The 27,397-nt window shown below is 39.8% G+C and overlaps 1 protein-coding gene across 8 annotated transcripts in view; it reads right to left on the bottom strand.

Moving 5' to 3' along the window:
- Window positions 1-27,397, bottom strand: part of PITPNC1 (phosphatidylinositol transfer protein cytoplasmic 1) — a 198,495-nt gene that overhangs the window by 170,135 nt on the left and 963 nt on the right. For 6 of the 8 annotated variants that reach the window (XM_037914090.2, XM_037914088.2, XM_043527639.1 and 3 more), the window contains exons 2-3: window positions 25,245-25,337; window positions 21,801-21,898 (exon numbers count right to left, since the gene is read on the bottom strand). In XM_037914090.2, coding sequence (XP_037770018.1) covers window positions 21,801-21,898; window positions 25,245-25,337 — 191 coding nt within the window. Of the gene's footprint in view, window positions 1-21,800; window positions 21,899-22,307; window positions 22,662-25,244; window positions 25,338-27,397 lie in introns of those variants that run through there. The other 2 variants (XM_043527641.1, XM_037914093.1) reach the window with 2 other exon arrangements.

Raw genomic sequence — 27,397 nt, 5'->3', positions numbered from 1 at the left:
GCTACCATTTCACAAGATGCTACCTACCTATATTACATATCCCATTCCCCATGAGCTATTATTGACTGTTAAAACTGTACGTTTTAAGCACTTAAGAATGGTGGAATCTGTATTAAGGCCAAAGACCAGTATAATCACTATGCAGTCTAAGCCTTGGAGGACAGCAGTTATAGTAATGTATGTATAATGAAGTTTGTGTGCTATTTTTAAAAAGTGCATTAAAGATAATGACTGTTTTGCCTACATGCATGAAGTGATGTTTGCTGGGCAGATATGTGCACCAACTAGCACAGAGATGAAATTTCCGCCCCTGATAGCACTGCATATGCTGACCTTCCATCACAGCTGAGGGATGCTACCCAGTTTTACATTGTACAGGATGAAATGAAGAGAGACTTTCCCCTCTTTCATCGCACTCTCCATACAGAACTAGTTTTATTCACCTACCTGAAATGGTCCCCCTGAAAATATCTTCATCCTCAGATAAACACAAAGGAACTGACAGGACCTTTTTCTAAGGGAGAATGAAAGTAAAACTCTGCAGTCCAAATTCTCCCTTCAGACACCCCACTGCAAGTGCACAGACTTCAGTGGGGTTGCATGAGTGTGATAAAGAGCAGAATTTGGTTCTGAAATTTTAGTGTCCACTGCGTTCTTCTACAGACAGAGATGATCACCAATCTCATTACCAATTTACTCCCAATTTAACCATCGCAGTCCCGTATTATGTGGCAACACCTGTATTTATTCTTTGTCTCAAAAATTAGAATTATTATGGAGAAACAATGCTTAATTACAGTAGCAATATATGGCACCCTAGGAGCTGACTTGGAAATAGTAAAAGAAATAGTTTACTGCATAAGCTCTTGGTTCCAGGCTAGCCAGCTGTTCACAGCTTAGTGATAATGCAAATTGCACTAGCTTGCCACATTGACAAATCTAAATTAGGTTTAAATGATTAATTTTTAAAGCCACTCTGGATCCCCCTAACTGCCTGAAAAAGAGCCCTTATTAAATATGTTAGAATGACCTTAAAGTCAAACAAAAATCTTAGCACTTTCAGGACAACAGCTCCATCAAGTAAGCTCCTCTAGTTTATTCATCAGTCTGCCACAGAACCTTCTGAACAACTTAATTAGACAGACAAGCCGAGTCACTGCTTTTCAGCAAGAGCCCAGTTGTGGAAGAATCAATACATCTTTCCCCATTTATCATAAATGCTGAACATTAAACAAACACAATTAGAACTTTCTCACTTCATCATTATTGAACATCCTTGCATTCTACCAGTATAAAAATTATAGAAAAGGGATAGTTTGCTATTTCATGCCTAGGAGAGAAGTGTTTCTAACTGCATATCAGTATGAAGCTGTGAGAATTGGTAAAGTCACCACAGAAGCTTTCCATCAGTCTACAGTGACATATAGTGCATTCATTGTCTACGGAGAGCACAATGGACTAAATTTTCAGCTAAAGGTGCTACTGTTGCATGTTCACTTTTGCATTCAACATGACGCATATGTGTGTGCAAATAGCAAGCTGCACGTCCAAATCAGGCATCTGGACAACCAACAGTTCAATATCCAAATGCAAAGCGGGTGAACATCTGCTTTAGCTTTGAAACTCTTATATGAAAGATGCCATAGAAGTGCAACCAGAAAATAAGAGCACATAAAATAAGAAGCTATAGCTGAAATTGTGACCCAGTAGCTCCAGAACCATTTATGGGAATAATTTTACTGGCCTTCTACCATATAGGCTGGAAAAATTCTATCCTTGTTTACACTTGTGAAATCCTAGTGACCTCAGTGGAGTTGCTTAGCTGTAACCCCACAGAGAGAACCGTGCAAACAGCCACCTGTTCTAAAGACCAGTACTATCTCAGTCCTCATGAGAGTACATCTATACTAATCACAAGACATTATTACATGTCCATCTATTATAAAGGCCAGAAAAATAACTACCTCCAAGTTACTGATATCATCAGGTTGCACTGTATGCATTTAAGACTAGTTCTGAGGCAAGAACGGAAAGTGAAATATATGGGAGATTGCTATGGGCATGGAAATAAGATCTGGGAAAATCAATACATGGAACAGAAAAAATTAATAACATAGTCCTGGTAACCACATTTTTTCCTTATGATAAATCCAACTTACCTGGACCAAATGATTCAGCACATTTTTATGACACAGGTTACATAACCAAACCGTTTAAAAGCACTGGCAGAACTATTCACTTTGGAACAGAGTCTTATCTTCTACTGCATAGCTCTTTATATTTCCAGTTAAAAGGTACTGAAAACCTCTTTACTATTGTCAAACAAAATACATGAATTTCATCAGTCACTTCACAATGAACTGAATATCATTTCAACATATCTTGCTCTGAGGAATCTCCCATGACCTATTCAGAACCTTCAGAAAAACCTATTTTTGCCCCAATTTACACCAGTGTACAGGACAGATACTACCCTATTTCTATATATACCACAACTGTCCTCTCCAATCCCACACCTCCAGGGGAGCCAATGTTCTTTTAGTGGAGAAAAACTAGACATGCTGTACTCAGATTCACCAATGCAGCTCTTAAGCTAACAATATTTTACAGGTCTATGGCACCTTTTTACCAATGGATTCCCCAGTGTTTAAAAACAGAGCACTAGTGAAACAAAGGCCCCACTGCAGGGAGAGGTGTGCACAACATGATACATAACATATAAGACCCACAACTGTACACTAGTCAGCTAGAATCCTGCAGTTCCTACTCCAGCTAGCTTGCAGACTTGTTTACCTTTTTCTGAATTACTCTTATTCTTGTCTTGTTTGGAGGGGCTAAAATATTGAATTTTCTTTCCTTTCCTATCATTAAATATGCATGAATATTTCAAAACTAGTGCTCAGCTCCTTACTTAGCCTTACTTGGCAGTTTGTTAGCAGCCCCATGGAACAGTGTGAGCTTTGCTGTAACAGTAAAGTTGATCAAATATCACATGTATAATGACCAGCAGGATGGGAAACCTTAGAAAGATAAAGGATCCCACCTCACTGGCCAGCCCAGCCTCTGACACTGTTACCTCTGCAGAAGGGCTGTGGAACTGGGTGCTATGTATACCATTTACAGCAACCCAAGAAAAGGAGGGCAGTAGCTGCAGCCTTGTGAGAAGATTTAAAAACCCCCTAGCAACTTGCTTGGCCCTCAGTCTTGCCTACATCATAAAGTTACACTGCTTTAACACAAGGTGTTAGTACAAATAATACATAATGCATAATATTTCATAATTACATAATATTTCATGAAATACATAATATTTCAAATGGAGTTAGTTAAACCAATGCTGTGGGGACACTAATTTCGTTGTAGCTTAAATCCAATCAGGAATAAGCCTGGTCCCAAAATAAAAGGGCCCACACAGCCTTTTGTACCAGTTTAACAAAACCAGTTTAAAAAACAATTTCAGTTGAACTTCTGTGTACAGATAAGGCCTGAATATAAGTGTCCATGTCAAGATAGCAATATATTTGCTTTTCGGGGAAGGCGGGGGCAGAATGGGGAGGAGGAGCAATGAGAAATAATCTGGAGGTAAATTTAGGAGCAAAGCTACAAACGCACACAAACCTATCCTTGTGGCAAAGATCTGTCAATATTCTACATCCTAGAGCTGCATGAAAGAAAAAAAAAACAAAAACCAATCAAAAGACTGACTTAGCCTCTGATTAAGGCAAAACTCCAGCAGAAGGAATATACTGACTCCTGAGAGATGCACATAAGCTAAAAACATCTGAAACAGGAAAATAATATATAGAACTTGTGCAAGAGTCACTGCGTCATTTTTACTGTATGCACAACCCTGTCAATTAATTATGTTTTGTTTCATTTTATTTAAATGTATTTTACAAATGCCTTTCAAGCCAGCCTGCAACCAGATTTCTCACCTGTGGAGCTGGCTTTTCTGAGTGCCCCTACACAGCTAGTTTAGACTCTGGAATATGTTTCTTCACTGCTGGCAAGGAGAGGAAGAGAACACTGATAGTTTGAATGATTTAATATCTCACATAGTAGCTAATCTGTGCCTGAAAAATCTGTAATTAAATTTGCAGTCTTGTGGTCTGAACATCACTGGTAATGAAACAAAGAGAAAAATAGGAAAAGGGGTTTGATTCAAAAATAAACAAACAAATCACATCACCCTAAGCATGATGTTGGGGGTCGGACAACAGAAATTCGTTCTCTTTCATCATTCTCTGCACTAGTGCAAAAGCTTTGGACTTCCAAAACAGCTATACCAATAACCAGAGACAGAAGACACCTGAACCAAACCCGTTCCTCCTTTGCAGACATAGAAGTTGCTTGACATGGCTGAACCGCTGTGGCAATGCTATGCTAGAAGAGGCAGGATGTCATGAACACATTCAGGGATTCCATAAACCCTGTACACTATATTATCCTTACTCTCATTATCATGCTCAGCACTCTTTGGAGACAAGATGGGGCTGGAAGATCTGTCACTACACAGATTATCCAGTCCTTCCTACACAGCCCACAGCCAGGATACCAGGGACGCTATATGTGTGCTTGTGCGAGTGAGAGTGTGGGATTCCCGCCCTTTGCCCATGCAGAGCTCCCATTGTCTAAATGACTAGCAGGAAGCCAGATATGGACCTGTTTTCAAACTACAGCCTGCAAGGTTCTCCTGCCACACACAGCATACTTGAGGATGTCACTAACACTACATAGATGGCCAAGCTCTGCAGTCATTGTGCAGGCAAGACTTCTATTGAGAAACAAAAAACCTTTACTCCTAGATTTTTGAAGCACCAGGCAGGATTTTGACATATGATTCCTATAGCCACATGGTTAAACCCCACTCTGTTTTTCATGGTACTAGCCAACTACTCCTAAATCAAATTAAAGTAATTTCTCAAATATCAGAACTCACAGCACAAGAGGGGCTGAGTAGAGGCACACATCAACAATTAAATGTTTGTACATTTCTTGAAGTAATGAATTTAAGAAACTGGTTTCCAAACCAGTGATGTGAGCAGTACAATGTTTTAAAACCACAAATATTATAATTATATGCTGTACCAAATACTTTCCCTACTAGTTTTGATCAAGTCAACTCTACGTAGCTCAAAACAAACATATGAGAAATATCTCCAGGGCACCCTTACTTTCTGCAAATTTCACTGTTGTGCCAAATGAAATGGAATTGAGGGCTGGCTCCAGAAATCTGCAAAAATGTTACATCGCCACCCACTAAACATAGCAGCCATCACTAGAATAGACTTGTGTTCTCATTTTAGTAAAGAAGTGTTTTATAGATATCACAGCAAAGGTCAGCTACTTCTTCCTTCTCGCCTACACCCTTCCTTTCATTTGTTTGTGGAAACACTGTTAAGGGCTGACTCCACAGCTATTGTGTACACAACAAACCTCACTGACTTTAATGGGAGCTAAGGGCAACTGCAGCCTGTAGGAATACACCCTGGATGCCTGATCCCTGAAGTCAGCAGGAGCCCAGGGCAGGACATGACCAAGCTGGGCCTTAGAGGAAGAACTTCAGAAGAACAGAAGGAGAAGGTGTTTGGGTTGGGGGAAGAGAATGAGAGGGAGGGAGGAGGAAACATTAAAAAAAGGAAGAAAAGATAGGAGGGAAAGGTTGTTATGAGGGATTAAACGAATGAGATCTGTCAGGATGCAGAAGATAAGGATCTACAAAAAATATTTTGTCCTCTGTAGTGAAATCTGTGTGTGTCTGTGCGCATACACGCACATATATTAAGGTGGGGGAGACAAGAGTAAGACCAGCAGAGGCTCAGGTTTGAACAGAAACCCTCTCCAGGTAGGTCTTTGCTACTTGTGTGACAGATATCACAACTTCCTACAATATCCTTGACAAAACTTTAATGAATTAAGCTTAATTATCACAGGCCTGTCTTATTGTGGGATTGTATGTAACAATTCCAGGGGAAGACATGACTAATGTAAACTTTGGGAAGTATTATGAGCGTCAAAGGACTATTTTAAACAATGTTGCAGACAAGCATGAACTTTTAAAGTTAAGTGCGTTTTCCAGGAAATCTCTAGGGGAAGGTGTATGCAAATACAGCCCCACCAGTTATGCAAGAACTCAGCCTTTCTAAGCTTCACCATGAGGAAGGGACCTTTGGCTGATGATTACCTGTTATATTAGGATAAGATGAAAAGGCCCAAACTGTATAAAGGAGGGACTCACAAATTCATGAGTGTTCTTGAGAAAAAAGTGTTATGAACTTTTAACCACAGAAGAACCTGTGTGGGGTTTGAAGGACTGACTCCTACCAGAGCCCTTGCGGGAGTTGGGGTGATCTTTGGTAAACTTATTAGATGAGTATAGGTTCTTTTTTTGTTTTCATATGTTTCTCTGTAATGCTTTCAACTTAAGAATAAACTTGCTTGCTTAGGAAAGCTGGGCGGTACCTTATAACTGTAAGCAATTATGCTGTTTATAGCCTGTGAGGGGAAAGCAAAGCAGGCCTCCTTAGGTAGTCTGATTTGCTGGGGAACTCACAGTGAAGGCAGGGAACTGGGCAGTCTGGACCAGCCCTGCCCAAAAGAGTTAACAGCTAAGGAGCCAGGAGCCTAAAAGTAGGTGACCTTGCTGGGCCACAGAAGGAAAATACAGGTGCAGTTGCCCTGAACTGTGAAATCTTGGGTTCCAGTTTAACCAAAACTGACACAGAACTGGTAAAAAATTCTGGATGCACATTTCTTTCACACCATTTTACAAGCAGTAAACTCAGAAATTAAAATAAAATAAAATAAAAAATACAAACCATACAGACACACTTACGTTTCACCAGTTTCCCAAGCTCCTGGTAAACACAACTATCATATCTCTCCCTTTTGGCACAATCCTTTTAAACTAAACAGGCTCAGCTACAATTAACTAACTCCCAGTTTTGAATGCCTCTCTGAGTTATTTCTGAGCCGTACAATGAATTAACCTCTGCAGCCCTGTTGTCCAGTTTGGTGGGTTAGAGATACCGTGGGGGTAGGATGAAACCAGGCTTTGGGGTCCTGTTCCACCTGCCACTTCCTCTTTCCTATGCCTCTTCCCCAGCAATGAACTTACTTTACATCTAAATTTCAAACAGTGTTAGACAAATGCCAGTGTGGATTTGACTTGGTTGAAAGAGTTATTTCTTGGATTCTTCCCTACTGGTGCAATAAGTTGAAATTTGCACTTCCTTGCATTTCTAGGGCAGCTGCCGCCAAGTGGAGGAAAACAGGCAGCAATATTACCATTGCCATCCCCTGGACTAAATCAGCACAAATCACTGATGTTCTTTATTCCACCAGTGAATGAACTAAATCCAACTCCAACAACTTTGCAATAATTCTGAGCTCAAGCACTTTCTGTCCTTCTGTAACTGAAAGATTACCAGCACTTCTTAAAACTAAAAGATAAAACAGCAACACAAGGATATATTAATATTGCTTAGTGAAAAGGCAGGGTCAGAGGTATCAGACTGTAATTCACTTGTATCGAACTTGTCTTATGCTTCATAAAAACGTAACCACCTGTTAAGCTGTTATTTTGGGGAGAGTGTATCTATTTTCAGTGATAGACTTTGCACTGATATCCATCCCCAAGTATGACATATAACACCATGGTAACATAAACAGTGTAGCTGCTTGAGAAAGTTAAATTATAAATAGCAATGTATAGCCCATGAGGTCTTGGAAATAAACTAACTTGAAAAATTAATACAGCGGGTCTTATCTTGCTCCAATTAAAGTCAATGACAAAAAAGTTCCATTGACTTTAATAAGTATAAATATCAAGTACAATATTAAAGATAAATGATGAGGTGTCTTTGAGAAAGAGTCAGGTTACATATATCCACACCACACAATTCACTGTGCCTAACTACAAGAGAGATTATTTTAAGTATACCTGGTTCTTATAGTGATTTGTATTCACAAATTATCAACAAAAAAATCTGATTAGGTGTTTGTTACCCAGAATGATACCAGGTAACATTCTTAACACTACAATTATCATTGTTTTAAAATTTCTGGCAAACGTCGTTTTGTTTCACAGGTGCTGTGGCATGGTAATAGTGTTTCAAATAAGATGGCATATTCAAACTCAGATTAATATTATGCTTCCAAATAATTGTGACATAAAAATGTAAACAAAGTAGGTGTAACCACACACAGTGCTAAGTCCTGTATGTACTGGTCTTCACTAAATGAGTGTCAATCAGGCAACTGAGTACAATGTTGGCTAAAAAAGTGGTTTAAACTGGACTGGCATTATCAGATAATTATTTTGTTATGCATTGTGAAAAATAATTATTCAAAGCCAACAACACAAGGTCATCAGTTGTGCAATATCATTAAACCTATGCTGAAACAAAACGAAGAACTAATATGATGGAAATGAAACAAAAGACATTCAGCTTTACTACATTATTGCTTCTAAGTACAGAAAACAATCTATACTTTCATAGGGCCTAAATGTTCCCAAATTCCAGTAATGAGGAGCAATCAATCTTAAAACAAACAGAGGAAAACATCTAGAGACTTTTGATTGTTCTGCAGATAAGATGTACGAACCCCTTGCTAGATTAAGGCCCCAATCCTGCATACATTTATGCACTTGAATGGTCCCATTTACCTCAAATGGGCCACTTGTGCTAAAAGTTAGGTAAAATGCTATAGGATTCCCACAAAAGGCTCAACTACTGCAACAACAAAATAGGAAATTGTTAGGGTTTCAGATCAGAGAGAAAGAAAATCTTAGCAAGAATAAGGAAAAGAAAGAAAAAACTCCAACATTTGAAGGAAACAGAATTTTAATTTTCCTGATTGAGGACTTTGAGGCTGCTGTAATGCAAATAAAATAAATAAAGTTCAGCCACAATCCCACAGGAGAAATCTGGAGGAAATGAGAAAGATTTTCTAAGAAAATCATTGAAACCACAGTCCTATAATTTTGTACCCTGCAAAATTCAGAATATGCTTTAACGGTAAAGACTACATTTTTGTACATTTCTGGGGATTCAGAATTGGTCAGTCACCTGTTAACTGAAACCAGGGAGAAAAATTAAACAAGAAGGCAACTCAAAGGAATAAAATCTAGTGTTAGATTAAGAGTTCTGTCTATAAAATCTTATTCTAGTAGAAATCAGGTGTACTTTGCCTCTAAAAATGTGATCCAAAGCCCACTAAGGTACATGGTGATTCTTTTAAGTGATTTGAATCAGGCCTCAATCGGATTTCAATCAGGCCTTAAACGTTTGCTGTATTTCTTCAAAGTTTTGGTGATATGTCTGACTGAATTTTGCTTTTCTACCACCCCCAAACAAACTGTGACTGAGCATTTAAGATATTTGGGGATAAGAAAAATGACAGTATGTGACACAGTATTTGTGAAATCTGTTATCTATAAAAATGCGGTAAGAGTTTGTAACTTTCTGGAGGACACTTTAGCTCCAAGTTAAATTTGTGTCTTTTGGTGCTTAGCTGCATCTATACTGAAATACTGAAGAGCATTTAAGAAATAAAAATCAGGTTTAACATACTTCATATCAGATGATGGTCCTAATCACAATAATAATTAACATCTGCATCCTACCTTTCACCTTAACTGCCCATTGCAAACTTTGATAAGTAAATGTTACCTACTTCACAGGGACATTGTAAGTATTATTCTTCCCATTCTATAGTTGGGAAAAGTGAGGCACAGAGAAATTGAGAGGTTTTCCCAAGGCCAGACTGAGAGACAGCATCAGAGCTAGGATCAGAAGCAAAGAGCTGCTGGCTCATAGTTCTGAGGCTAGACCACATTATTCTCTCACGTGATATGTCTGGGCTTCAGCAATCATACAGAATATGATACCTTTGAAAATAACCTCCCGGTACAACAGCTGCTAACTAGTTAATCCCTAATTTAAATCTAGTTACATGCCAGTTCACACACTGTATAGTTTATTTGATCTTGACAGTAACAATAGTTCCACTGTCATCCTGGAAAACACTGGGTCAGATATTCCGTGGTATAACTCAGCATAGCTCCACTGGGTTCAGTGAAGCTACATTGATTTAAACCGGTTGAGGATGTGGCCCAGTGTCACCAATTCGGTAACACATTGTACAGCAAACAATACAATGGTCAGCCTTTACCATCTGCTGGGCTAGCTCTAAGTAGCCATTGTTAGTTTCAGCTAAAGACAATTGTTCATCATGGTTTGCATTTGTGGTCAAATGAAAGGGGCTGTATTCTGTTCTCAGTACATGAAGCTACTCAGGATTTTTACACTGATGTAAATTAGATGAGAATATGTCTCAACAGTGTGTACATCACTGGGAAACAGTTTCACAGCTTTAGGGCAATAACTAATATGGAATTCTTAAGTCTACATTGAAGGGGCCACTGGATCACAGAAAAGCGGCAATGCAGGACACATTCTGCTCTATAGGACTTTTTATGTTGATATAAGAAGGATGCTCAATGTCAAGATCAAGGTGGCAAATGTTACAAACTGTATTGTTGGTCAGTGTGAATGCTGCTGAGTTGTATGTAAACCAGGAAAGTAGAAGCCCAAAGGGCTAGAGAAATGGCAAACAATAGCTTACTGCTTTTTTTTGTTTTTTTCCTTATAGTTAATAAATGAATTTTTCTTTTCCACGCACAAGGATGTAAAGCCAAGGTTCATGCCTCATCCAAAATCATGGAATATAACTAAAGAGCCAGTACGCATATGCAGAACAACGATTCCCATGCCAACAGTATATTAGTGTCTAGCATGACAGCTAAATCTTTGTTTCAGGTGTTCAGATATTCAGGATGGAATAGCTAACTACAATATCTGCATGTATTCCAGCAACCACAACTGACTCAGCTATAAAAAGACAGCTTGGGGAACATGTTTGTCAGTCCACCAGTCACACAGAGGATGCTGGATGAATCAGTCAATGACAAAACCATTGGTTACAGGGCTATCTGATCATCTAGGCAGGATATTTTGCCAAGGAGAAGACAATTCCTAACAGATGTTATCTGTATTAAAACCTGCCAGATCAACTTGGATACATTCCCTCACACAGGCTGAGGTGCTAATTTTCAAACATAACTATCTCAGCCCTTTGGAGGCCAGCACACTAGTCACTATAGATCAGACCAGGCACTGGGTGTAGTTAGACTAGGAGGGATTTAGGAAGCATGATTGTATTTGAAAGGACAGGACAGAAGAGATCACTTACAGCTCTACGGAACCTGATGAGCTAATGAGGTATTTAGTTTACCAGCTGGAGAACCCAGGGAAGAAAACAAGGCTGACCCAGGGAGCAGGAAAGGTCTTCACAGATCTGATGCTATATCGTGATGTACCTGGCGCATAAACAATAATGAAGACACTTGGTGAAGGTACTTTGGTGGACTCTCTGTGTTGGTTACTTCACCCAGAGTGCTTACCAGGGAGGGTCTCCAGGAGCAAACCTGTTCATATGGCTATTGCAGAAATCTTTTCCCTCCAAAAACTTAAAGATCTTACTCCACTTTAAGGGCTATAATTGCCTAATATTTTATTTTTAAATTAAGAAGATTATCATCTAGAGTCTGACAAAATGCATCCAAAAATGGGGCATTTCCAGCATTACAGCTCAAAAACAGATAAGGAAATTAGACTGTAGCAAGGGAGAATGTACTTATCAAGCCAAAATTTTCAAACTTCAGAGCTTAAAGTTAGGCATCTACAGCCATCCATAGTTAGAACCTAAATAAGAGTGGCCTGATTTTCAGAGGTGTTGGTCATTGGCCGTTCTCATTAACTTAGATAGGAACTGAATGTGCTCAGCACCTCTGACAATCTGGCTAAGGGGCTAAAACCCTTAAGTTAAGGCACTCAAAATTAGAGGCTACTTTTGAAAATATAGGCCTTACCCTCTCTGTGCCTTAGTTTCCCCATCTGTAATATAGGTCTAATAAATACTAACCTATCTCACAGAGTTCTTGAGAAAACCAAAATTTCTCGAGTGCTCTAGAGCTCTTTGGATAAAAGATACTATAAGTGCAAAGTATTAATTGGCAGCTCTTCCTGTGTAGGGACTGCAGGATCGGGCTCTAAATTATGTCAGACGAAACCTTCCAATCAAAAGTGTAAGTGTTAACCTTTTTGCTTTTTAAAGCTAAAGGATTTCAACACTGAAAGAAATACCCACTGTTCTCCATTGATCCCAAGTATATTTTTATTGTAATTTACATGTGTGTGTTTATAGGGAGAGCTGCTCAGCTAACGTCTAATCTTTTCCACTGACAAGTTCTTATTAACTCAATACATTTTTCAATTAATCATCACAGAATCTTCCAATAACACTTTTGTTTTCTTTTACAGTATTGGGTTGAAATATGAAATGGGTCTGAAGTGTAAGAGAAGAATTATTTTTGATCTTTGATCTATTTGCAGAAGAGTTCAACTCAGATCTGACATCTGTTCCACTTTTCTCCAGTTCACAGGTGGCTTGAGTGAGGCTATAGAAAGCTCAAGTGTAAAGCAGGCCAGTCATTCTCTTCCCCCTTTAAAACACATCCCTCCTGGCTTCCAATCATTTCTTCTAAACTACTAGACTATAAATAAAAATAAAACAAAAACATCTATAGTTATTACTAGAAGTCAATTTATTTCGGGCTCTTTGCAGGACCTATATAGTAATAGCTTCACATGCTTTAGCTGTTATATGGTTACAACTGTTCTCCCTAGCTTGTCATCTTCAAGGTCAATCTGAGGTCATGTTCTAATGAAGGCTTTTTGATGTAAGCAGATAAGACTGACCATGAGATATCAGATCAGATCTGCTTGTCCAAGTGAGTCTTTTACAATGCTTTCTTTTGGAGAGTAAAAAAGATGTATAAAGTGGAGGCCCGGAGACTGTGTAGATCGGTAATTAGCCATTAATTCATTTCTGCCAAGCACGTCAGTGCTTCAGCAGATTAATTTGCAGAAAGAAGATAAAGATTGTGAGCCAGGTTCTGTAGAGCAATGATGATGAACAAATCTCTTCCCATTTCAATTTGAAAACTGCTGCAAGATCCTTTGAGGAAATCACAATAAGATAATGGAAACATGATAGTCTCTCCATAGCTAAGGCTTCAGTCAGGTTTCATTATATTTGATTTCTACCCCCTATAACTTGGTATGAAAACTGCCAGTCTCACCGTGTAGGATAAGAATGTGGTCAGACTGCTTTTGAGTTACAAGTCATTAAAAATGAACCTAATCTGACATGTATCTAATGTTTATGTGCCCTACTCTTGCTTACAAACAACTTGTTGCTATCCATTCAAATGTCCCATTTAATTACATCTCTTTGGAAACATATGCATGGGTTATATTTGAAAAAAAGACTAAACAATTATTGATTATTTTATTCATTAGTAATGATTACAGTATTGCCCCCTGGTGGGTGATTGTAATTTAGAGAAAAAGACAGTGTCCTTCTATACAGTACTTCACTACCATAACAGAGATTTTCCCTTAGAAAGATCATGTAATAGAAGCCAGTGGAGCAAAAGTTCCCAATCCAGCAAATAATTATGCAGATACATAAGTACTGTCAGCTACTTCTCTGTGCATACAAACACATCCCCAAATAGTTTCAGACAGCCTTAAATCTCTCCATCTGACATGCTAAAAAACCTGCTCTTTGTACATAGAGCAATCAGCAGGCTAGGAAATCTCTTCCGCAGGCCCGCTCACAGCAATTCCGGGCCGCAGGGCAGAACAGTCAATGGGCCCCCAAGCACACACAAGCCACGGACACGGTCCGCCTGACATTTGGGCAGTGCTGCGCCTGCACTGGGTGGTGCCCAACGAGCTGCCGGCTGCACTGCTGGGCACGCTCTTCCAGCACAGCCAGAGCTTCCACATGCCCGCCTGGTAGGGTTGCCAACTGTTTAATCGCGCAAACCCAAAGATCCTTGCCCTGCCCCACTCCCACCCCTTCTCAAAGGCCCCACCCCCTGCTCACTCCATCCCCCCTCCCTCCATCGCTCGCTCTCCCCCACCCTCACTCACTTTCACCAGGCTGGGCAGAGGGTTGGGGTGTGGGAGGGGGTATGGGGTGCAGGCTCCGGTAGGGAGTTTGGCTGCGGGAGGGGCTGTGAGGTGTGGGCTCTGGGAGGGAGTTGGGTACGGGAGGTGGTTTGGGTGCAGGAGGGGGTGTGGGCTCTGGGAGGGAGTTTGGTGCGGGATGTGTGTTCTAAATTGGGGCAGGGGGTTAGGATGCAGGAGGGGGTCAGGGGGTCAGCGCTTACCTTGGGTAGCTCCCGAAAGCAACCGGAAAGCTGGTCTGGCAGTGGCTCCTAGGCGGGGAGCCCACGGGGTCTCTGCACACCGCTGCCCACAGGCACTGCCCCCACAGCTCCCTTTGGCCGCAGTTCCCAACCAATAGGAACTGCAGAGTTAGCACTCAGAGTGGGGGCAGTGCATGGAGACCCCCTCCCCAGGGGCCACAGGGATGTGCCGGCCACTTCCGGGAGCGTTGCGGAGCAAGGGTGGGCAGGAAGCCTGCCTTAGCCCCACTGCACTGCCGGCAGCGGCGGCCCCCGGGCACTTTTAAATCTCCCGGGCCCCTGGGCAATTGCCCCTTTGGCCCCCCGTATCGGTGGGCCTGCTCTTCAGGGATAAATGTCCATAAGCTCCTTAGAATGCAAATATAGGCTGTCACCAAACAAAACTGGTTGTTCAAATATTTTTATGTAAACAGTCCATATTGGGGGGAAAACCCCTAATACTTGATGTCTGGAAACATGACAGACACTTTTCATGATTACTCCCATTTGGAAGCTCTAAAATCCTGACTCACTAAAACTTACAAATAATTCAGTCTGTATCTGAGAGTATCTTGACAGTTTTTGCTTGTTTGATATGTGACTATGAGGCTGCTCCTATATACTTTACAAGGGCCAAATTCAGCTCTTATTTATTCCAGTGTAAATTGGGAATAAGTCCACTGACTTCAGTGGAGATACTCTTGATTGGCACCAGAATAAATAAAAGAAGAATTTGTGCTATTTTATTCACTGGGAGTTTCTTCAGAATAAGAAGTTTAAGATCTGGTCCCATATACCAACTCTAGAACTAAGAGAAATGGTGATAGTCAGCCCATTCTCTGGAAAATACTGAGGATGACTCACTTTGTTTTGCATTTGGCTTCAAAAAGTTGGTGAGATATGACTTCACATTTTTCTAATATAATTTTATACAATTAATAACTCAGTCTTCCAAACTGGAAGGAAATGGTTGCTGGCTCCCGTTTCCCTACAGAGCAATCTCTCCCCAGATATCGCTCAAGAGAATTGTTACAGAGATCAATGGCTTCACCTGTTGCCCTTCCTCGTCACAATATGCACGTTCACACACACACACACCCGCCATACTGTCCAGTTTGCTCAACATTTTCAGATAATGTAACTGGAAGGTATTAAAGTCACAAGATATTTTCTACACAGAAAAAAGACAGGAATTATGATCTGGTATGGAGCACAAACCTTTCTGAATCTTTTTAATATCTTCAGGCAAAACACTCTTCAGCTGTTTAGCAACAGTTTTCTGAGTGACTTTGGTACTTTAAAAAAGTATGTAGGATCTTGTAGTATTTTCTCATATGATGTAATATAAACATTCCTATTTGTTAAAATGAACAAATTAAAATGTAATGGGAAAGAAAACTGAGAGCTGGAATGGTTTGTTAATTGCAGCCTGGTTTCAAGATTGGAAATATGTTCAAAACAATTACTTCATGAGACTTTAGATTCCTTATGTACTATTGAAAAGAAACTACTTTTGTAATTTGCACGGTTTAAGACTGTCAACAGAGGGGCTGGTTTTGAATTCCTCATGCAAGTACAACAAGATGAGGAACCAGGATGACAGAATTAGCATGTGGTGGGCAATTGCATTATGAGGGCTAGTCAGACATCATTTATATTTTGGTTAAATTTGGAAAGTCTTGCCTGGAGTTGTGTTTATCCTGGGAAAGCAGTCAACAGGACATTTCCCAGACTATTACTTAGGTAATTAGACAGTTTCCAATGTAATATTTGAAAACAATTTTAGACTCATGGCAACTGACACGCAGTTCTCTCTGTGGCTATGTCTTCAATTAAACACCTGTTATTGGCCCTTGCCAGCTGACTCAGGCTTGGGCTGTGGGGCTGTAAAACTGCAGTTTAGACATTTGGGCTCAGGCAGGAGCCCATATTCTGGGACACCACAAGGGGGAGGGTCCCAGAGCCCAGGCTTCAGCCCAAGCCCAAACATCTAAACTGCAATTTTACAGCCCCAGTCTGTGTCAGCTGACAAAGGTCAGCCACAGGTGTTTAATTGCAGTGTGGACATACCCTGTAATGACTTGACTGTGACATTTAGCGACAGCCTTAAAGGTGGATGAGGATGGCATGGAGCCACAATATCCTAGCAAGAGCTCAGTGAAGGACTGAGCTTTGTGGTATACAGAGCAAATGTGCAAAGATGTACTTCTCTTCCCTGGACTTTACCTTGTATCCTTGCACAAAAGCCAGGGATAATCTGGACCTTAGGGCAAAATATATACTTGGTAATATTTCAGTTAATGGCAATATTAACCAATATTAAATTGTATCCTTGGGCATGTTTTAATTGCTAAGAAATACTAAGGAACTAACGCAACAGATGTACAGAAAAAACTCCCACTGACATTACTGTGTGTTTTTTCTTGCATAAGGATGAATCTCAACCTGCTTTGAACCAGGGCATTAATCTTCAATGGCATCAATACGCAATTGACTGTCCTAAGTAGACAAGCTGGAGTAGTTATGGAGAAGCTACTATGTATGGCAGAACCCTTCCAGAATACGTGTCTTCATAAGGACCTAGATATGGGACAGGATTCTTGCTTGGTGGCTCAGACTCCAAAATAAAATTTCAGGGGCTCTCTCTTACATTCTATACTTTGGTGGAACTGCTGTTCGCTTCAATGGAAGATTTGCCTTTTGAAAGACAACAGGAGTTGGCCCCAGCACATCTGATACAAAAGGTCTAAACCTGAAATAGCACTGCCCTGTTATTTTGAGATGTATCAATTTTTGAGTCTAAATGACATTTTCCCCTGAAACAATATCCAGGACCTAATGATCAAAGGAGCATTGAAATAGCTGCTGCATTTGTCTGTGTAGATTTACTTCTGGACAAATCAGGCAGACATTTAACTACTTGATTTAAACACAGAATTCCATTTTTACACACAAATTATATTTATTTACAAAATTATGCACACAAATGTAGAAGCCATTTTTGAAAATCTCACCCTAAGCAATTTGGATTAAATTGCTTACATAATATGGATAAAACCCGGCCCTTAATTTACCTATTGTGCCTGGGTATTTCCATACAAATGGTTATGGAATTATTCACTTTTTGGAGATCACCACAATACAACATGTAGGCCTGGCTTGACACGAGTAATTGTCATAGGTAAGGCTTTATTTTTTGGGAGCCAGGATTAGGAAGGTAAATGGATCAGCAGGCTGGAAACAAAATGTCTGTACTAACTACAGCCAGGGGGAACCATTTACAATGGAGAAGATAAACCAGGAATGTAAAGACGAGGTAAAAAGTAAGTTGTGCATGGACAGTGCCTGGACAAAGCATGTTGTACAGGGATTGATTCCTACAAAGTAACCAAGCCAATTTCAAAACATGTAATGCAATGGTATAGTCAATGCAATGCAATGTGTAAATCTATATAAAGGAAGAGGTTTGCTGTGAATCTGGATGTGCGGTATGCCTTATACCCACCTCCTATGCTTGAGTTTGATCTACTCAGTGTAGCTTTGCAGTATGACAAATAAAGGCAACTGAGTACCGAGACTGGAGTCAAACTGAGTGGAAAAGGTCTCAGGGGAACCCCAACACAACACTGAAGAGTAAGGAAGGATTCTTCTTTTTCATTCATGTTATGTGAGAGTTTTATGCATGGATAATTCATAGATCAGTACTAAAAAAAAATCAACTCAAAACAAAACAACAGCCATGGAAAAGTCTCTTTGGAGACAGAGCATTTCATGATTTCATGTATAAAGTGCATAGGCTCATAGCCAGAACTTTCAAATGGGGGAAGGAGCAGTGCAATAGGATTCTTAATAAGGAAAGGGGCACAAAACAAAACAAAGCCCTATCAAAACAAGACACTCCTCTGCACACACTTCTCTTCCTAGGGAGAGGATATGAGAATGAATACATGAAAGATGTCAGTCACATTGCATAATACGCTACAGAATAGCGCTCAGATATTTCGGTAATGAGAGAGGTATAAGAACCTATACAGAATAGAAAAGAAAACCAAGCTCTTGTGTAAGAAAGAAATGCTGCATTTTTCAACTAGTTACTAACATCCTAATCCTGCAAGGTGCTGCACACCCTCAATTCCCACTGAATCCCACAGGATTTGAGGTCAATAAACAGCTTGCAGGAGGTAGTTAGACCTCTCTGTATCTAGCTCCAAAATGTTTCTTAGCTCTCAGAAGATGAGCGCCGCTATCCACAATGCATCAGTTTGGAAGTAGACATGCTGTTAGTAATGTATATGGACAATGGTAATATTACATTAGTGCGGACAACTAAACTCTCATTTCAACTTATTTCAACCATATGAGGAAAGATTAAAAAGACTGGGACTGTTCAGCTTGGAAAAGAGATGATGGGGAGTGGGGGGAGATTTGATAGAAGTCATGGATGATATGGAGAAAGTGAGTAAGGAAATGTTATTTACCTCTTCACATAACACAAGAACTAGGGGTCACCCAATGAAATTAATAGGCAGCAGATTTAAAACAAACATAAGGAAGTACTTCTTCACACAACAAATATTGTGAAGGCCAAAACTATAATTGGGTTCAAAAAAGAATTAGATAAATTCATGGTGGATAGATCCATCAATGGCTATTAGATAAGATGCTCAGGGACGTAACCCCATGCTCTGAGTGTCCGTAAACCTCTGACTGCTAGAAGCTGGGACTGGATGACAGGGGATGGATCACTCAATAAATTGCCCTGTTCTGTTCACTCCCTCTGAATCATCTGTCAGTGGCCACTGATGGAAGACAGGATATTGGGCTAGACCATTGGACTGACGCAATATGGCCATTCTTATGTTCTTATAAAGTAAGGTATTTACACTGTTCAGAGATGGTTGGAAATGGTAAACAGTGAATTAAAGTAAGATAATTATTCTGAAGATATCACTGTGTATTTTCTTTTAGTACATAAGTGATATTAGAGAACCCCAAAATATGACCGATTGTTAATTTCACAACTTTACTCTAGTTCATTGTGTAATTAACAAGTGAAATACTATAGATCATATCCATCTCCCTTCTCTGTCACTGACCTCTCTCAGCTGTGGTTCTCAGATGGAATAATGGATGATTTAACACCAGAGAACAATCTGCAGCAAGAGTGGGCATCCTAAATAATTCCGTGCATATCATACAGGACAAAAGATTTTCAACCTAATCTTGCTCACCTGAGTCTCCCTGTACAGAATGTGATGCATCCTTATATTTATTATATTATTTATTTGTATTACCATAGCGCCAAGGAGCCTTAGTTATGGACCAGGACCCCTTTGTGCTACGTGCTGTACAAACTTTAGCAGGGGTTTTGATTTTCTCTCCACCCTAGAATGCTATGTAACATTAATTTTTAAAAGGAAAAGGAACTTGTTTCCTTTTTGAACACATAACTAACTGCTATTAATTCACTGTGATCGTTTGAGGGCAGCTTGAGTTCAAAGAAGTTTGGCTTTGACAAACTGCTTCTTCCAATAAAATAACAGATTGAACAAGTTAAGAGCTACAGTACAACATGACAGCTTATTCTATCAATTTCTTCTTTGAAACAATTGTTGCAGCTAACACACATACGTGAGAACAGGAGAATTATTACCTTGGAACATATACATATGGCTTTCTGATGATCCTGGTCCCACAGAAGTCAGTTTGGCCACTAATTTCTATGGGCGCAGGACTGGACCCCTATCACAAAACCAAATCTGAAATTCAGCGGTTTAAAAATACTACTTTAATTTTCCAATTAAGTAGATCCATAGGAGTATCCCCAAGTGTGCTTACTGACATGACAACAGGGACTCCACAGTTGTATACACTGGGGGGGAAAATTATCCATAATGGGTAGCAAAATATTAATCTGAAAGTAGTCATTTAAACAAATAACATAATGGATACTTTGATCTGTAAAGTAAATGGATTTTGTGACCATCTTTTATATTTTAACCTGGAATGCTTACAATACCTTTTGGGGACCCTTTGTATGTAATAATATTTAATAGTCAACTACTGCATTCAGATACCGAAGAGGTATTATCTTTAAGGGCTAAATCCTACATTCCTAGACGGCGACCCCAAGATCCCATTGACTGGAGTGGGAGTTTGTAGAGTGCAAGAAATGCAGGACTAGCTACAATTGTGCTATTGTCGGTACATTTTACTACATAAATACCAAAAGCACAAACATTACACATCACTGAAGTCTAGCAGATTTCCAGATATGTGAAGACAATGCAGTGCTATATTTAAACTATGTGATACAAATTAACTGCAATAAAATCACTATAATATTAGTATTCCCACTGCCTTTATATACATTTCTGCACCAAGGAGAGAGTGGGATGGGGGAAGGAAAGCCGGCAGTAAAAGAAATGTATTCAAAGCGCCCTCCGGTGGCCCAGAAAGGTCTTAGAAACCAAATGATCTGCCACATTGACAAAAGCAAAAGTAGAAAAAAGAAACTTTTCTGAGTGTGGGTGTTTGCAAAAGAAATATGTGATGCACGTTCAGATTTTGATTGACCTGAAGAGGCACTGTCAAATGTCTAGGGCTGTTAGACAAGGGATTGATGTTTGTCATACTTTCAAAACAGTAACTCCTCTCTTCTTTTAGTATCCACCACAGCAACATAAAGAACTAATAAAGCAGCACCTAATCCTTTTATTTGTGTGTGGCATTTTGCAACAAGAAAGCTCCATCACCATCATACTCACATATGTATGAATTAGCAGGCCTTTAGATGTCTAGGTATTTATTACACTTACAAACACACACTCACTATACATCTATGTATATATGTCTAAGTAATCTATTACATATACATATTTTGATATGTATAGATGGCCATAAATGTGCATGATACTTTGCAGGCAAATAAAAATACAATGTCCATAACCCAGAGAATTTAGTCTGATTGATAGAAAGCAACATGACTTTAAAATACTTTTTTCCAATACTAAAAGCGTATTGATTAATTGTTTTATCAGAGATCTACACACTACAATCATTAAGTTTAAGGCCATTTTTATTAACAATGATGTAAGGGAGATCTTTAAGTCTAAAGAAGGAAGGTTTTCATGTATTTAGAAGTTGGGTTTATTGGACAAATGCTTTATCAGATTCTATATCTCAACACACATCAACCCTTTCAAAAAATTTGATTTCTAAATTATTACAACTAATACTTCGATGACAGTGAATTCATTACACTTACTTTCACTTACATAAGATTTCCTTATTTTGCAATGGAAATATGCTTCTCTACACCAATCACAACAGGAAAGAGTTCATTGTACAAAGAAAAATGACAGTACAATAAACGCAAAATAACTAATTTTTTCTAACCTCCCTTTGAGCCATCATTCAGGGGGGAAAAGGACAAATAACCTAATGCACTATAAGCATTATTAGTGAATGCACCTACCTCTTCAACTGTCAAAGGCATACAGATCCGGTACTCCTTCAAGAGCATATTTCTGCTGCAAACCAGCAAAGCTGGAGAAGAGTGGTTATTTCTGCACTCTGATCACGGCAAAAACAAAACCACAGAAAAATGAATCAAACCCCTGGTTGAGTGTGTACTTGACAATGTGCTCAAAAGACCCCAACACTACCATCTAGGAGGGATGACCCAGCAAGAAGAAAAACCAATACAACTGCTCCTTTCTTCCAGTTCTTCCTCCTTCAAACTGAGATCATGTGAATTTCCCACACATACATACACACAAAGAAGTCTCAAACATCAAATGCGATCTTTAAAGTCAAAGACATCCGTTGGAAATGTATTAAAATGACAGTTCCTTTTCAGCTATATCAAGACATGCCTGGAGCAATCAAAAACAAACAAACCCCAAAACAACCAGCCTCAAATATTAATGTCACCAGCAGCAGTATATTGGAGCAGTGGCAGCAGCAAGGATGAGATGCTTACTTCCAGGACAAAGGCTTTACAACGTTTCCTTTCCAGGCTGATAAACACGGCTCCCTCTTCCTCTCCGTATTACAGCTGCTATTATGCACGCACTAGTTCTGCACTGTGGGGGAGAGACTGGATCTGCTGCCTGATATTTCCCCACACACACACCTTTGATCCTTCCTGGGGCTTGGGTTTCCCCCACCACAGCTCTGTGTGTGTGAGTTGTAGCTAGCAGAACTGAGGAGTCTCTGCAGCAGCAGCCTCAGCTTGGGTCTGAGTGTGTATCTGACATCAGCAGCCACAGCAGGAAGGATGGCCCCATCCGGCCAATGGGGAAATGGCACAGCAAAGAATGTGGAGGATTTAAACAAAACAGCATGTCTCTCCTAGAGTGCCAGCAGCCAGCAAGCAAAGTGAAGGAAGCTTGCAAGCGGACAGCAGAGAGAAATGAAATCCAAAGGCACAATTGGTTTTATTTTATTGCACAATCATTTTGGGTCATATAAGAATGCGTAACTAGGAGTAGTGGGATGAAACTGAAATTTGGGAAATTGGGAGGAACTTCCCATCAGCAAAAGTTATTTAGGCTGTGGAACTGTCTCCCAAGGGGAGTGAAGGAAATCCCTTTGCTTGTCATATTTAAAAATAAGATTGTACAAAACACTGAAAAATGTCCTGTAAGTAGAGTCCTGCACTGGCAGGGAAAGAGGATTATCTAAAAGATCTGTTCAATCTCTAACTCCTATGCTTTACATTGTATTGTTACGAAAATATGGAATTATTCCATTTTTCCTTTTCTTAGCACTTTTTAACCCTTCAAAACACTTTTCAGACATAAGATCCTGACATCACTGAGACTGCCCAGCCTTGCCTTTGCTGAGTGATGGTTTGCAAGACCTATTATTATCAAAGAAACTACAAGATGGCCTTCAGGAATTGGTGCAATGAGCACAAAGGAGATATAATAAACACAGGATGTAATAACCTCACCCACTTCCCTTTTGGTTACTCCCTCATTGTATGTGTGCAGGCTTTGCAACTTGGCTAAAACTGTTTTTCATGTCAGTCATCTAACTTAAAACAGTGGCACTGCAACGTCAGTGAAAACACGTGCCTCATTACTACTTTAACCATAATAGCAGATCCCATTTTAATAGGCAAATTTTTCCATTGCTTGGGAAGCAGCAATCAGCTGGTTAAGCCTTTAATTTGCCTGTTTTTTTAAAATGTTTTTCAGTGACATTTAAGGGTGTAAAGCTAACGTTAATATAGTAATTAATATGTTAATATTAACAGTAATGTTAGTGTGCACAAGAATCTCTTGAATTCTAATGCTGGCTGTGAAGCTGAATTATTATGTGGCCTTAAATTCTGTACCTCCGTTTCCCCACCCATAAAATAGGATCTGTGAGAATAATTTGAAAATATAAAGTGCCATATAAAGTGGTAAATAGTAGTGTAATATTTCTGCAATTCTGCATTTTAATGTAAATAATTTACAGTATTTAAAAAAGTGTTGCAACACCAGGTTTTTAGGGATGGATATAAATTTTGATCGAAAATTAAATAGGTATGCCGTAATATGAGAGAGTGAAAAATCTCAGTTCCTTTTTGGCATTGAACCTATAGGTAAACTTAGCCCAAGGGGAATATAGTGCCATCTACTGGAGCAAACAAAACACTTCTTTATTAGCTTGCATTGATGATAGAGTTATACATCCACTTTGCCCTCCCTTTGCACAGTTGTAAATAACTACATAAGGCAATGGAGAATCAAGGCTCTAGGAATTTTACATAAAGTTGTGTCTCTCAGTACTTTGGATTCTCAGCTTAAACATATGAACAATGCACTGCATTTCCTCCATATCAAATGAGTCTGCTTTGTCAAACCTGGTAACAGCCATCTGCAAATATCAAGCTGTAGTCATGATTTATATCTTTGGTTTTGTACACCCAGGGAAGATTGTTCCAAAGACATATCATCCAATTTCAAGTTTCAGTAAGTAAGTAAGAGCTCAGTCCTGCAAACTCTGAACCCTCTTGCCCAGTGGATGAGGGGTCGGAGTGATAGGCTTAAAGGATCCAATCATATAAAAATAAATGCTTTATAAAGTTGCAGAATGCCAGAAAGAAAAACATAATGCGACACAAAACAACCAAAGGAAGACTGCATGTAGAGCAGTGATCAGGGAGACAGTACCTGGGGCATCACCTCTAATTTGGAAGAGACTCACTACGTAATCTTAAAACTAGGGTTACATCCTACCCCTTTTGAAGTTAATCGGCGTTCTGTTATTGGTGTCAATTGGAGCAGAATTAAGACCCAGCTGGAAAATTAGGTTAAAATTGGTTTCCCATTGAGAACCACATTCTGTTTCTCAGCTGAACTTTCCTGCATAAAGCCCTGATCTTACACCACTACAGTCAACGGGAGTTTTATCATTGATTTCAATGACCTTAGGATCAAGCCCTAAATTAATTTACTACCTTCCATCACAAACCAACCAAACATTATAGTCCCATTTAATACACCATAGCAAAACACATTCTCACAATTTAGTAGGCCAAATTCAAAAACTATGTGAAGCGGTCCCCAACACAGGCACACAGCAAATGTAGCATTAATGTACACCTGTATTCTGGACAGCAGAAGCCTCAAGCTCAGCTCAGTGCCAGCAACAGATCTTTTTGCCAGGACTATTTCCAGATCACGTGATGTTTACACATAAACACACAGACCACACCTACTAACCACTAGCCCCACTCCAGAACACATCTCTAATGCTACTGTCTCTGAGGGCCTGTGAAGTGGCCTTTCCAAACGTGTTGTAGGGGCAGAATAGCAGAGAAACCTTCCATCTGAAGCTGGGCAGGGATTTCTGGGAAGCAGCGTCTGCCTGAATCTGGTCCCTTATTTTTTGCAGAGTGTTAAAATATATCACTTAGACCTACCTCTAAGTTCACCAACCACATCCCGAAATACAGCATGCTGTGGGTGATAAATGAAGAACTTCTTATCCTCATAACTAATTTTCCATTTTTGTTCTAGGAAAAAAATATATTGGTTAAATCTGCTGAACAACAAACACAGCTGGGACTTACGGAACTAACAATAGAAGTCAAACCATCTTTTCACATATTTTATTGTTTAATGACTACTGAATTAAGGGACTGGCCTGCTGGATCCATGCAGGAAGTCAAATTTGGAGACAAAAGCTGCATCCTCTGATCTCCTGATTTCAGGTGTTGTAGGATATCTTCCTCAAGTGCTAGAGGAAGATAGTGCCGGTAGGAATTAATTTTCTCCCCTCTCCCCTTTAGGACCTGATTCAAAGCCCCTGAAGTCAACAGGAGCTGTTCCACTGACTTAATTAGCTTTGGATGAGGCCCTTCGTTCCCTGAAAGCTCTCTCTCACTATTTATTGAGTCTAAGGCAATGTCCACACAACCACTTGTATTGGCTAAACCTATGTCACTCAGGGGTGTGAATATTCCACCCCCATGATGAGTGACATAAATTATGCTATCATATGCACTTGTGTGCACAACGCTATGTCTGCGGGAGAGCTTCTCCAGCCAATATAGCTACTCATCTACCGCTCATTGAGCGTAGATTAATCATGTCGATGGGAGAGCTCTCTCCCGTCAGCATAGAGCAGCTACACAAGAGATCTTATAGCGGCACAGCTGCATCAGTACACCTGCCCCACTATAAACTCTCTAGTAGACATAGCCTAAGATAATGATTAAATTTAAAAATGTGTTTTCAAACATTTGCAACTTTTGGTACTCATATTCCCCTTTAAGCCTTATGCTTCTGTAAAATCTGGGTGGGGGGAATGTGCTAAAGCACCTGTCTGACAGGAAGGCAGGGGAATGGAATAATTAAAAGGGAAACATGATGTCACATTATCCCTAAAAACTTGTGTTTAAAGCATTGAACACCATTACGAACATCAAATTTGTTTTTTTTCCTCCTGTGAAAAGCATCTCTATGGAGTAAAAAGAAAAGGAGTACTTGTGGCACCTTAGAGACTAACACATTTATTTGAGCATAAGCTTTTCGTGAGAAAAGGAGTACTTGTGGCACCTTAGAGACTAACACATTTATTTGAGCATAAGCATAAGCTTACAGCTCACTTCATCAGATGCATTCAGTGGAAAATATAGTGGGGAGATTTACATACACAGAGAACATGAAACGATGGGTGTTCCCATACACACTGTAAGGAGAGTGATCACTTAAGATGAGCTAATACCAGCAGGAGAGCGGGGGCGGGGGGGGGGGGAGTGGATGGGTCATTACACAAAGTAAAACTATTTCCCCATGTTTATTTCCCCCCTCCCTGTTCCTCAGAGGTTCTTGTCAACTGCTGGAAATGGCCCACCTTGATTATCACTACAAAAGGTTCCCCCCCCGCTCTCCTGCTGGTATTAGCTCATTATAAGTGATCACTCTCGTTACAGTGTGTATGGTAACACCCATCGTTTCATGTTCTCTGTGTATATAAATCTCCCCACCGTATTTTCCACTGAACGCATCCGATGAAGTGAGCTGTAGCTCACGAAAGCTTATGCTCAAATAAATTTGTTAGTCTCTAAGGTGCCACAAGTACTCCTTTTCTTTTTGCGAATACAGACTAACACGGCTGTTACTCTGAAACAGTAGTGTGAATTCATTGTGTCATTTACTATAGTACAATGTATTCATATTTAAACAGTAGGACAGGGAAAATATTTAGTTGATATATATTATTTTCACGGCAAAATGACTGACCAACTATTATTATTTTATTATCTACAACTTCTTAATAACACAGTAAAAGCATCCTGATTGGTTAATAATCAAATCACACAGCGTTTTAATATCATGTGCTGCAAAGAGCTACAGGAGGAACAAAAAGAGCCACTTCATGAGCCTCATTCTGAGTATCAATGCATGAAAGCATTATCACGTTGAAACATGCTGCCATACAGCAATGTCAAAGCATCATTACATGGACATGCCACCTTAGTGATGAGATCACGGCAAACTGACACCACACTCAAGTACCAGCATCCCGCTACATCATAACAGCACAGTGTTCAAGAATCATTGTGCCACG

Source organism: Chelonia mydas, chromosome 14, assembly GCF_015237465.2.
Source record: "Chelonia mydas isolate rCheMyd1 chromosome 14, rCheMyd1.pri.v2, whole genome shotgun sequence".
NCBI classification, from domain to species: Eukaryota; Metazoa; Chordata; order Testudines; family Cheloniidae; genus Chelonia; species Chelonia mydas.
The sequence above is the reverse complement of the archived record's forward strand: the minus strand, read 5'-3'. Positions and strand labels throughout refer to the sequence as shown.